Genomic DNA, 13,472 nt, shown 5'->3' on the forward strand with positions numbered 1-13,472 from the left:
TCCTTGTCATCTTCACATTGAACAGGAGGAAGAGAAGGAAAAGGAGGGGTTGATCTTGCTGTCTCAGGGGGAGTAGAGGTGGAAGAAAATCCATGTATAAGCGGACCCGTGCAGTTCAAACCCATGTTGTTCAATAGTCAACTGTACTTGAGGGATGATTAAATACTCTCCGCTGCCACGTGATCATGGTGTCTGGAACTAATCTGTTATTCTTTTAGATTATGGTGCTGCGTCCAGCAAACTGTTAAAATGCTCCAAGCACTATATGCACATTAACTCCCATTATTCTGAATTTATTACATTGTTTAGCTCTTGTTTAGGGAAGAACAAGAAAGGCTGGAATATAGGAAAATAAGTTTATTTTGGAGAAAGAAAGAAAATGTACAGTGTTTCAGGACATGGGGTATTGCAGAGAGTGGAAGTTGCCGGTGAGATTTTGCAGCTGGGGATGGGTAATAAAAAGCACCATTTGTGTCAGGCACTTGTCTGGGGGTGGGGATGCCTGAAGATGAGAGAAACGTCAGAGAAGCTTCTCACGGAGTCAACTGAAGTAAAATCTGTGGGCAGATTTTACTTTGCCTAGGCCAAGTGTTAGGTAATTTTTCCCATTTGTGAGTTATCTTATCCTAGAAAGAATGGACATATGAGTTGGTGTTGAATCAGCTCCAGCTGAGGGGATGAAGTCAACACATGTCTGCCATCTCTGTAGCTGAATAATTCCTCACCCCAGAATAAAGTGTCCCACTTTGAAGCTGCTTCTAGATCAGGTGGAGAAATCTCCCACAGGCTGTATAGAAAGAAGCAGATGACAGTAAGGCTGTTTAATTGAATCCTTGAAGTTCTAGGTGAGCTGTTTCTGTTGGTACTGGACTGGTGATTTAAAAGATGTCTCATTTCTGTTTCTGCTGCAGCATCTCTCAGTATCAAATGGTAACATACAAGTGGATGCCTCCTTTATGCAAACACTCTGGAATGTACATCCTACGTGCTCAGGAAGTAGCATCGAAGAAGGTGTGCTTCTTTAAATGCATTTAGCCCTGAGCCTGCCTATCTCTCTTGAGCTGTATACATTAACATTTTCTGCCACTTCCCAGATCTCACCTGAATGTCTTGGTACACAGGTAGCCTGATTTTAGCTCACTTGAGTTTCTTTCTCTGAATTCTCTGAGTCCTTGCAGATGTAAGCCTTTTAAAAAAATTCCCTTCGGAAAGGGGGAGACAAAGATGAATTATTTTCTATTCTAACTTCCAGTTACATGAGCATCCCTGAACTTATTTTTTTAACCCCTTGGAGCCCACTATTATTTTAGCACTACGTGTATTCGGGACTTGGATATGCACCTTTGCTGTCTCCCTGAGTTTCCACATTTTTATTTTTGCTTACTAGTTGTAAGTATAAAGACCTCAGCACCTTCAGTTTTAGAAGAGATTATTTGCCAAGAAGGTGACATGGTTTATATTTCTCCTTATGCATCTCTCCATGCAGGTGAAGCACTGACTCTATCATAAAAGTGTTTGGTCATTTGTTGTTACTTGTATTTATGGAAGGCCATTTTAACATAAGAGGTGAAATTATTTTTCCCTTGGAAATAAAGTCATCCAATGTTGTTCAACATATTTTATTTCATAGAACCAGGTAAAAATCAATACACCTTTCAAGTTGTGTAATAAATGTACTGGCCTTACCTCACTCATAGGTAATACCACAGCTGAGAAGAATAATTAAATGTCAGTGACCTATGGGCTATTGTGTTACATTTTGGCACATTATAGCAAGATCAGAATTTTTAAAAATACTCATCACAGGCTTTAGCCCTATTAAAGTCTAGTACTTTCAAACTGGGAATGCCGGTCTATTCTATGATGTTTGAAAAAAGAAGGAAAACAGAGTTGTCAAGGTGATACCCCAGTTTCAGAATGCATGATAGCTAAACTGAAGACTCAGGAAAAGACAAATTCTTAACTCTTTTGGCAACAAGTGGAAGGTTTTAAAGGTAGGATGTGTTTAGCCCTCTTCCTTTGTGCCAAAATTAACCCACCCTCCTAGGTCTATTGTCAGTCAATCCCTTTCTATTAAGAATCAAGAAGCTCTGGGTTTAAGTCTTTCTCAAGAAAGTTTTGGCTCAATCTTCTCCATGTTAAATTTTTTATTTTCACCGTAGGAATAAAATTATTTCCTGGTCCCAACAGAGGGCTTGTGGAGATTAATTAAGGAGTGTTTGCAAATCATGTCAAAAGGCCCTTATAGAAGTGTTGAGTGCCCTTGTAATATAGTCTGGATAACTCATCACTTGAGTCATCTGGCTCTGTAGAAAAATGTCCTTCCAGCATCCACTGGTGAGAAACCCACTTCAGCCCTTAAGAACGTAAGTGATCTTCATCATGATGCTGCTTTCCTGACTATGGCCCTGATAGATTTCAATTAAGAAAAGTCATGATGCACCAGCACTTGGCAGTGTTCTCTGTGTGAGTAGGATATTGATTGAAGGAGCCCAAAAACTGTAAAGGATAAACTCCAAATAGAGCATGGCCTCTCTATCATGAGATGAATGAGAGCTTAATCAAGAGGTTGGTCATGGAGGGCTTTAATTTTCTAAATAAATTAGCTGTTAAGAATCCCCCTATAATATATCATGAATCATTTTTAATGCAAAGAAGGTTATAACTCAGAATAGCAGTACAAAAAGATACAGGAAAATTGGAAGGAGACTTCTGAATATTTGAGGGGATTTTAGAAAAACTTGCCTTGTCTAGATGAAAAAACTGAACTCATAACCGACTGTCACTATACAGAATTGACTAATAATACCCTTTTCTCCTCTGGCATGATTGCTCATTCTTACTGTTTTAATCCAGCACCCAAAATAGTTTAAGACAGCCCCTAAAGTGATCTAATTATGTGATTTTTTTTTCCTTTAAAAATTCTGACACAGACATTGGGTATATTAAGTTAATATGTCTCCTGAGAACAGACTAGCCTGGAGAATTTCTTAATTCAGAGGAATAACAAATCCCATTTCTTGGAGCAAGGTCAAGCTCGGACTGGAGCCCCTCTCCTGCTACTATGTTCTTCGAATTAAGGCTCAGCATTTATTTGAAGACAAATGGGTCATCATGTCCTTGAAGTTCATTGTTTCCTTTCCATCTCTGAACTCCATGACTATTGAGATTCTTTTCCTTATTCTGAAGGCTAAGTGTTTGTTGATGAAAGCATCTACACTTGTTCACTCAGGGATGCTGGAGAGTAATTCTGCTTTCCCTTTGTGCTGTAGGAGTAGCAACCAGATTTGATCTGTTTGTTAAATGTATTTGAATGTTGCCTTCTCCTAAAGGGTCTTCAGAATGGTCTGCTACCCACTTCTCAGCACCTTTCTTTCCCATGACTGCAATCTCATTTGGATTTTTTTTGCAAAGTATACACAGTGAGATTGTGGATATTTATCCAGAAATTTGGTATTGGGTGTATTTACATCCTAAGCAACTGGAAACTCCTAACATTAGCAACTTAATTTTCCTTTTGATTTTTAATAATATCAATTGGCACATTATTTTCACCTTACCTTTTGATGTTGGACTTGCTCACCTCTGAAGCCCTATTTAACTTTCAACATTAGAATTGTTTTGACTTTCCTGTCTTTTCTGCCTGAGGCCTGCATTCACGGAATATGTAGTTATCAAAATGTGTCTCTCTCGGTATTTTCTGTAACTGTCTCAGACCTGTGTGAATTTACCGTCTTCATATATGCCATTCTCTTCATTAAACTTCCCATCATTGACAGTAGAATATAATTCTCTTGCAGGATACCTACTTGGTGGGCATGTAGTACGCCTTTTCCACGGTCACGATGAATGTTTGACGATACCATCTACAGACCAGAATGATTCCCAGCACAGGTAAGTCAATAGCTTCATTTTTCCCCTAGCTGTTTCCAGTCTCAAGTGACTCAAACTAAAGAGTTTACATTGTATTTAGCCATATATGAACTCTGTACATGTCAGTCCATCGACAAACATTCCTCCAGCCACGGGTTCCAGTTTGTAAAACAGGAATGGCAGTTCAGCTTGCTCACAGGAGGAGCTCTGTACACATGCTGTTCTTAGGCAGTTCTGTAATGCTTCCAGATCCCTTCATTTTCTTTGGCTCTGCACTTAAATTATTCACCAGGCTCTTCAAAGACAGATCATCTCTATTCCCATTTCATGTGCTAAGTAAATAAGGTGGACTTCATTGATTTGGTTTTATTACTAAATAGCATTAGAGAAACTGATGTCCAGCTGGAGCTGGATTTAGCAGGGGATGGTGCCAAGGGTGCATTTAGAGGGCGCTGTGCCGAGGACGATGTGTTCTTGTCCTTATACTTGACCCCTTCATGAATGCTTTTCAAAATTTCAAAACCATGAGATGGAGGATACGAATCCAAGTCTTAAACGCATACTAAAGAGTTTTTTTTGGTATTCTATCATCAAAGGAACAGAACATAAAAAGCTTGGCCTTGTAACTATAGAAATCTGATATTTAAAAAAAAATCAAACCTCAGATCCAAACTAGATTGAATTTGGGACAGCAGTGAGTCTGATCCGGTGATCATGTTTTCTTTTCCTTTTGTGTAATGCCTACAGGAACCTTGTCAACTGCATTTCTTTTGCTTCATTAGAAACGTGGGCTCACAAGTCTTCACATCTTGGAGAATATGTAGGTCAGGCTCCTGCCACAGGTCACACACTGGCTGATTTCAGATGCAAGCCTAGAAGCCAGAGCTGCTGACTCTCCATCAGGGATCATTTCCTAATTGATGTACTCAAGGACCCCCGCAGAAGCAATGTGCTTGAATGTATTATTATGCACCTTAGAAAGCACCCATTGGCAATGTGTATCCCTTATAGTTCTGAGTCTCTTCCTACTTGCTATCTACTCTGAATACCCTTTCACAGGAACCAGATGTGACCCAGAAGGGTGCCCAGGACACATAAAGCACAGACCTATGTAAAGTTCCGTGCTTAATTCACTTGTTGCCTCCCTGGCACTGGTCCAGCGGTTGATAGTTATCTCTGATAGGGAAGTTAGGTCGACCTGATTTTCCTTAGAAGGATTCTCTACCCTGTCATGTGATCCTGTTCACTTGTGGTTTGCCTTTTATTCAATATTGAAACTATACAATAGCCCATTTACTGTCCCTTTGATATATTCTGCTGCATCTAGGGGAAGGTTTGCAGGTGGATGAATAACTGAGATTTTATGAGTTATGCAGGGTTGTCTGTATCTAAGATGGAATACATCAGGGCTTTCCTAGTTCATTCTCTCTATTCCTGTTCTACTTTTAAGGATGGGAACTGGAAAAAATGAAGTATTTACCATGGGCATGCCTCCACCCACATGCGCACACCTGTCATCAAAATTAGAACCAAATTAGAAACAGCTGGACAGAAACTGCTACTTAGGTTAGTCATTTGGTAGTCATTTGGTGGGCATTTCGGTCAAGTGATTCAGCAAAATTCTGCTTAGAAGGAAAGGCTCAGCAAGTGTTTGAAAGGAGGTGATGGGAAGAGTGAAGTAGATGGAGAGGGGTTTTCACAATGGGCACACTGGAGCAGACATGCGTGCCATCATTTAAATAAACATGAAGATGGCCTTTCTTTAGCCCAGGATTTCATAGGCTCTAATTTGTGTTTTGGAAAAAAAGTTCATCAATAAAAATAAGAAGGCTTATTTTATAAGGAAGCATGAAGGGTTTGAGACTGGGGTAAGTGAGCAGCTGTTCAGCACACTGGAACTTGAATCTTTGTGTCAACTAGTCTCAGTCAAAACAGGATGCCTTGGTGTTATTTGATGTCTAGGTGAAGTGAGTGATAAGCCTTGTCTTTGTCTTCTGTTGTCAGGTAAACCCTCAGAAATGGCCAGCATGGCCAGGGGCGCCAAAATCTGGGGAGCATGATAGAATAGGAAACAGCACTCTAAAAGACTCCAGCAGCCACTAAGGCATGCAGGTGTTCCATTGCAATGGTGCTGACTCTCCAGAAGAAATCATTTTCAGTCCCTGTAAATCCTGAGAGCAGCCAGGCTGTGTGGAAAGACTGTCTGACCCAGAGTGGAAACCCAAGATTAACAATCTAACATTTTGAGCTCTGATCCTTGGCTTTGCCTCTGGCTTGTCAAACACCCTGGGATAAGTTACTTAACCTATTGAAGCTAAGGCTAAGCTGTCAGCCAAGCTTTCAAAAGCACCTCAGCTTGCCGCCCACTATACTCCTCTCCTTGGAATTGTTTTAGAGAACAAGAACAAGTTGTTTCAACCTCAGTAACCTTGCGAGATTAAATGGAGCAAGCCGCCCAAATGTCACAGGTGGGAAGAACAAACCTTCACAAATTGTTCAGATGTCAGGGGTAGAGAATCTTCTAGTTCCAGCTCCACTGCTGTTTCACCTGTGACCTGGGTGAGCCACTTCACCCTCTTCTTCTGAAGGGATCCTTTTAGCTTGCACTAGAGAAGGAGAAGCATCAATGAGAATCTTAGCAAATTTTCCTAAGTGGCTGGGAGGTTGGTACAGTATCATTTCCGTTCTAGGCCTGGTACAGAGACACCTGGGGTGTAGGAACTCTAAAGCAATGTCTGATATTCTTCCTAATATTTATTGGGCATTTCCCGGTAACATGTACATTAGAGAAAGATTGAGAAATAGCCTCTAATCCCACCTTCCAGAGGTAACTATTGTTGATGTAATGTTTCATTGATTGCTGTACGATTAATGTGTTCCTCTATGCATGTTTATAAACATTTATAAAAAACCCTTTCTAAACATTTTTTTAAAGTCCTTTAAATTTTCACAACATTGTTTTATAAGTACCCTTATTAGATAAGCAAACTGAGACACAGAGAATTGAAGGGGCTTGCCCAAGGTCACACAGCTACCAGATTCAAACCCAGGTCTGTCTAACTTCCAAGCTCGTATTTTGAATCGACTCATAATTATACTACTTCTCCAGAAAAAAAAAGTGTACATTTTCTTTTCATCACTATTGACTAACTCTTGTCTCTAACATCTAAATCAGGATTCCTCTTGAGTTTGACCAGTTCAATTGTGATCCATACAAATTCTCTATGGTGGAGGTAGGATTTTAAGTTAGTGAATGTAAATGCAGTTAAATAATCAGTTTTGATCAAAGGTCACAAGATTCTCAAAAAGTGGCTGGATTCAGTATACCAGGTAATCTGGGGACCGCTGTTCTTGAGACATGCTCTTAAACTGTGAATTTTGTATAATGTGGAGCAACCTGCCCTGATCACAGGTTATGCAGAATTTATTTAAAATAAAACTTTAAAAACTGAGGCTTTGTTAATCACTGGAAAAACGTCAGACAAACCCAAGTTGAGACACATTTCACAAAATACCCAACCGGTACTCCACGAAACTGTCAAAGTCATGAGAAACAAGGCAACACTGAGAAAGCATAACAGATCAGAGGAAACGGGAGACATGGCAGCTGAACGCAGTGTGGTATCCTGGATTATATCCTGGAACTGGAAAAAAGTTTGCAGGAAAAATTAAGGTAAAATCCAAATAAAGTCTTGAGTTTAGCTAGTAATGACATACTCGTGTTGGTTTCTCAGTTTTGACAAATGTACCTTGGTAATGTAAGATGATAACATTGGGAGAAGCTGAGTGAGATCATACAGGAACTCTCTGGACTATCTTTAGTAACTGTTTTATAAACCTAACATTTTTCTAAAATAAAAATTTTATTTCAAAACACATTAAAAGATGATTCTTAACACGGCAAAGGAAGCAACAGTACAGTAATAAAATCGTGAACACTGTAACAACTGAGCATAAAGCTTTGTTCCAACTGCCCTAGAACAATGGAAATGAGTTCACACTATGTCGAATAGGTGTTTTTAAAGTACAAATACATTTTTTAAAGATATAAAACTACATCAAGGAGCTTGACCTGAAGGAACTGGAGCATTCTGTGTCTGCCATCATTGTGTAACTGGGCTATCGTGACTCCTCATGTAGAAATGGAGATGTTCTTGTTCCTGCCTTTTCCTTGTATACCTGATGATGCATAAATGTCCATAATATGGATATGGTGAGCAGTTCCCTCCCCTCTAGCTGCTTTGACCCTTTCTGAGAGAGAGACTGGGAAACTGTCCTCCCTCTTATTCTGGCTTTGCATTCTGCTGACTCCAAAAGAGCTTAGACAAGCTGGGTACCTGAACAGCCTCTGCAGGGAGCTGTTCTTCACCCGGGTGCTGATCAGTGTCATGCAAGTAGAAGCTGATCTCCAACTCTGCTCACAGGAGGATATTCTACGAAGCTGGGGGAGCTGGGACTCGAGCCAGGTCTCTGTGGAGAGTGGAACCCCTTCGGATAAGGTAATGGAGGGCCTGGGAGTGCCCTTTTCAAGATTACTTTCTTTTTCAGTACAGGCCGTTCTCTTAAATATTTCATTCATTCCACATCATCTGGCAAACTCCTTCAAGTCCTTTGTCTAGAGCTAAGTTCTGATATTTCTGTGACTTTGTTTTTAAAGAACACACACACACAATTTCCAAAGCCACTGTGTTGACTCTGAGGCTGGCAGGCTCTTCTGCCCTTTTGCAGTAGCTGACTATAAAAGGAAAGCTCAGACAAGGCCACTGAAAGCCATCCAAGTGCTCCCATTTGTTTTCTTAAACAGGTTCTCTGGAACCCAGATAAGTCTTCCGTCTCCTCTCAGTAGCTTTGTTGGCTCCAGTGAACAGTTAGCTTTAAATGGCACACAGACAGGTAGTCACGATGGCATAAGATAAGGAAGATGTAAACTTCACTGGAAATGTAGGTGTGAAGAAAAAGGTACTTACTAGAACTTTTCAGAGACAGTTTTGTCCCTTGGTGGAAGTAACAGGAGGCTGAGACTTTCCAGCCACAAGTTTGAATAACCTCAGGTGGTTGGCTAACTTCAAACTACTGCAGGGGGATCACTTTCAATGCAGGACCTTTACTGGGCTGAGAGGGTTTGCAAGTTAGGCTAGAGCTAAACTGCTTGGAATGAGAGAGGAGGGTTAAGCATTGCCCTCTGATTTTCCTTCTCTGCCTTTCCCTCTAGTTCTTTCTGCTCAGTCTCTCCCTGAAAATATGTTCAAAATAAGTCTCTCTCATGCAGCGTATATGCCCCCCAAGGGGTCCTGAAGATAAGACATTGGCAATCAGAAGGGAATGTTAGGACTTCTCTTACACCATACACACATTTTTTTTCCTGAGAAATTGGCAGCTGATGGTTTAAGGAATACCAGTTTTAAGGAGCATGCACTTACAAACTGGCTTGAGTCATTTACATCCTCTTTCCAAACCCATTAAAAATCGAGAGTAACATACTCTTGTTCTCAGGACATTAGGCCTTAGTTCTTGCTTAATGGACTTATTAAGAGGTCAAAATAAGTATGTATGCGTACTTCTGGTTATGATTGCTTGCTCATTTCCCCAGAGACCTAAACATGAAGAATTTAAGCCTTTTATCAATGTGATTTGGATTTATTGATGCTTCAAAGAGTTGGACAAAGTGGAGAGTGGTTTTAAAATTTCACACATCTATCTCTTAAACCTTATATTCTTAAGAGATAAGTATTTTGCATATGAGAAAATATTTTAAAAAGATAAATTTTGAGTTAGATTATTCAGTGGATAATTTCTTCTGTAACACTTACCATAACTTTTGCTGAGTGCTAATCTTTTGATGAAGGACTATGAAGAGGACAGTATTCAATATGAGTTCTCACTTGTCTTAATCTTTTTATCCTGCTTTACTTATTTTCCATAGAATTTATCTCCTTTTAACATAATTCAGTGTTGACTTATTATGCTTGTTTGTTGTCTCTCTTTGTCTGGCAAGTGTAAGCTGTGCAGGTATTTTTACTATTTCCCTTGAAGATGGGATTATTTGTGGTAGTAATATGTTTTAGTTCAGATGGCAGGTTTGGAAAGGCTTTCCCAGAAACAAGTTTCCATTCAAAGACAAGCTTCCCATTGATTTTTGATTATTTGCATCAAGACCTTTCAGTGGAGTGAAGGAAAAATTGGAAACCTGGGACTTCCAGTTGTATGAAGCCACTGACCTGCCTTCAAGATCATTCCTTGCTGATGTCATCAAGAAAGAGCACTATGCTGGGTTGTAGGCAGACATGAAATCCTACAGCAAGCCAGGAGCCTGGTGCGTTTTCCCTTAAGGATGGACACCAGAAGGGTTATAAGTCTGCTAGCATGTGTAAGAAAGCACAGGATAAATACTGAAAAGGACTTATTTTTGTATAAATGCAATTTCTTGTCTGTTTCACTGCCCAGCTGGAGTGGCAGTAACATCAGATGGGGCCAGGCTTTCCGACTCCGGCATCTCACCACAGGCCACTACCTGGCCTTGACAGAAGACCAAGGCCTTATACTGCAAGACCGGGCAAAGTCAGACACCAAGTCCACAGCTTTCTCTTTCCGGGCATCAAAGGTAAGGTGTGATAAAGTGGACTTTGACCCTGTTCTAAAAGTGAAAACTCAGAAACCTCCAGGTAGAACTATAACTGGAAAAGAAAGTAGGCTGGAACAAAGCGAAATTGGAAATTTGACCTAAGATAGATAAACACTTTCTTCTTTTATCTTTTGAATTGAGTTCATGGAGGAATATGTACCTTGGATGAAGGCTGAAGTCTTGAGCAAAAAGAGAGTATGGAAAGTCCTGGAAAGTGCAATGATCATAGGAATGGACATTGTTGCTCAAAGGCTAATGGAAACTATTGTTGTTGTTTAATGCATTCTGAGTTGTCTTTAATAAATTCCAAGTTATATTCTTCACTTCTTTAAAGCAATAGTAACATGGAGGCATGAGTTTCAGAGCTACATTTGTTTAAATAAAAAGGTAATTTTATTTTAAATAAAAAAATTTAAATGTAAAAAGCACGAGTTTCAGTGCTATATTTGTTTAATTTTTTTTTAATGATGCAGAGAAGACATTCTGGACATAACATTATCTAGCAGTTATTAATATCTATATGATAAAATTTACTAGTACCTTCCTCGTTCTTTTCCTTAACTATCCCTACTCCCCACATCTCTTAGCTTTCTCCTATCCATCCCAAACCTTCATTAAGAATGGATCCTCTGGTAGTTAGGTTAACCTCGAATTAATGGCTTTACCGTTTGATGTGTGTGTAGACAACTATTCTTTTTTAGAAACCACCACCTTTAATGTTCAGCCAAGCTTCTACTCTGTCTAACTCAGAGCTGGATCTAGCTGAACGGTCAGAATTGCATGCTGAGCTAACTTCTGACAGACAGTTGGATGGTCTGTCACTTTGTGAGTGTTCTGGAAAGATCATCCAAGCATGAGAAGGGCTCTGCACAGATGCTTGCACAATTATCAGGAAGTCTGCACTTCCTAAGAGTATAGCTCAATATCTCCTTTGGGAGCGTCACCTTTAGTTTCATTCTTTGCTCTTTTCCAGAAATAAATCTTGATGTGTATTCTCACCATGATTTCACTCAAGGGTTGTTGAGGATTCTGTTCGTCTAGGACTAGGTGTGAGGCTGACAGCTGAATTTTCTGTGGGGCATCTCTGCTTCATAATGCACCTGAAGAAGATAGTCAGCACTGTCCCCTTCTTTGGTGCAGGGGTTCAGTGTCTGTTTTCTCCCTCATTTTGTGCTCCTATGGTCTTTTTAGGCAGAGAAACTCTTTGGCATGTAGTTTTTTCTCTTTAATATTGCCCTATATCAGAATTGGGCTTTTTTCATATCTTTATTTCAAATATTAAAAGACATGAGCTTCCTGTTCATATCTTCCTAACCTTCTCTCAAATGTCATCTTCCATCTGCTTCTCTTCCAATGGCTATTGACTCTGATTTCATTCTGGTTTTCTGAGCACATCTTCCTCACTTTGCTATCATTTTTTTTAGATTCCCAGCACAAGAGAGATTCTATAAATTCAAATTTATATCTATTTAGTGAACATTTTTGCCTCCAGGAAGTGATTTAGAGCAGTGCAACTTTCTGAAAGATTCAGTGAAACAAAGCAACAGGAAAGTCGTAAGAACAGAGACTGGGACATGGCGTGGGAGCTGAAGGTGGGAGCTGAAGGTGGGTAGAAGAGGGAGGTGGAAAATAAGAAATGACTCATCGTGGCTAATGACCAAGCAAGTGTTTTCCTCAGAATGCCAGTTTGGCCCTTTCCTTATTTGAGCGTTCTACCCCCTTTCTCCTTGACCCACTCGGGATATGCTGCCAAGGTTAGAACAATGACCTCGAGGTCTTTACCATTTCAAAAAGGGGCTTTTCTTCCAGCACAGGATCAGGCAGCCTTCCAGGCAGCTGGCAGGATCCTGTTCCAAGGGGACTCTTCCATTCTATTCCGTTCTTGGCTCAGCCTTGTGGAGCATGGCTCAGCACTGTGCTGTGGTCTCTGGGGGAAGCAAGGAAAGCTCAGAGCCCCATAGAGACCTTGTAACACTCCTTCCACTTGGCATCACTTCTGGCCTCTGAATACATTTCCCTTCAAAGGGTCCGTTGCTTATCTCCCCAAGTTCCTCCGTTTCCATGTATGGACAGGCAAGTAGCGCATGGCTGGAAAGTCGTCATGGTACCATGGGGGCCATCGGCATAGCAGAGCTGGAGGCAAAAGTCACCCATGAGTCACATTGTCCTGTGCACTTGGCAGTGTGGTTACATTTCATTGGAGTCACTATGCTAGAGATTTTAAATAAGTCTCCATGTGGTAGTATTCAACCTAGCTACCTTCATTTCAATTTGAAAGGAACGGAAATTAAAATGGCCTAGGCTCTATGGCAGGCCAAGATATGGCTGTGTTCCCACTGGATGTCAGGCTTTCTTTGGGACATTGTGTGGGCAGGGCTTTAGCACCTTAGACTGTGAAGCTGCACAATAAGGAAGAACGTGTGGAGAACACATAACTATCATACGCCATCCAAATAACTGTAGGGGAAGGGTGCTGGAGAGGCCCTGATTTTCCTGGGCTTCCATGTGCCTGCTTAGTAAGCATATTCTTGCCTTGCTTGGCACGGGCTTTCCTTAAATGCACTCTCTGTGCTTCCCCTCCGTGGGTGCTAGTGACAATACCCAGCAGAAAGAGGTTTGGGGCTCTGTTTCTCAACAGTGTAAGGGCACTGAATCATCTCGCCAGCCCTTGCCTGTTACAGATGTTATGTGACAGAGCAGGTGGCAAATGGTAGCCTGAGATAGCAGTTCAGGATCTGTGTGGTGGCATAGGAGTTGGGAAGGCTGAGGGAGAGGTGGAGACAGTCAGCTGTTTCCTATGGGACTGGGGCAGAGGGCGAGGAAGCAGGGTGTTCATCTGATCCTCTCCATATGTTGGAGAATCTGAAAAAGGAGAAAAAGAGACTTTTGGGAAGAGCACTGCTGGGGCTTTAGTCACGTGTTTTGGGAGGACACTGGGTGTGCTGGGCCATGAGTCATTTGATAATGACGAGCTTCC

The 13,472-nt window shown here is 40.9% G+C and overlaps 1 protein-coding gene across 7 annotated transcripts in view; it reads left to right on the top strand.

Annotated features, from left to right (window-relative positions):
- The window catches only part of RYR3 (ryanodine receptor 3), a 561,166-nt gene that overhangs the window by 231,904 nt on the left and 315,790 nt on the right, over nucleotides 1-13,472 (top strand). For all 7 annotated transcript variants that reach the window (XM_024232640.3, XM_054532557.2, XM_054532556.2 and 4 more), the window contains exons 7-10: nucleotides 912-1,011; nucleotides 3,801-3,894; nucleotides 8,298-8,372; nucleotides 10,318-10,474. In XM_024232640.3, the coding sequence (XP_024088408.2) occupies nucleotides 912-1,011; nucleotides 3,801-3,894; nucleotides 8,298-8,372; nucleotides 10,318-10,474 (426 nt within the window). The remainder of the gene's footprint in view (nucleotides 1-911; nucleotides 1,012-3,800; nucleotides 3,895-8,297; nucleotides 8,373-10,317; nucleotides 10,475-13,472) is intronic.

Source organism: Pongo abelii, chromosome 16 (assembly GCF_028885655.2).
Source record: "Pongo abelii isolate AG06213 chromosome 16, NHGRI_mPonAbe1-v2.0_pri, whole genome shotgun sequence".
Lineage (NCBI taxonomy): Eukaryota > Metazoa > Chordata > Mammalia > Primates > Hominidae > Pongo > Pongo abelii.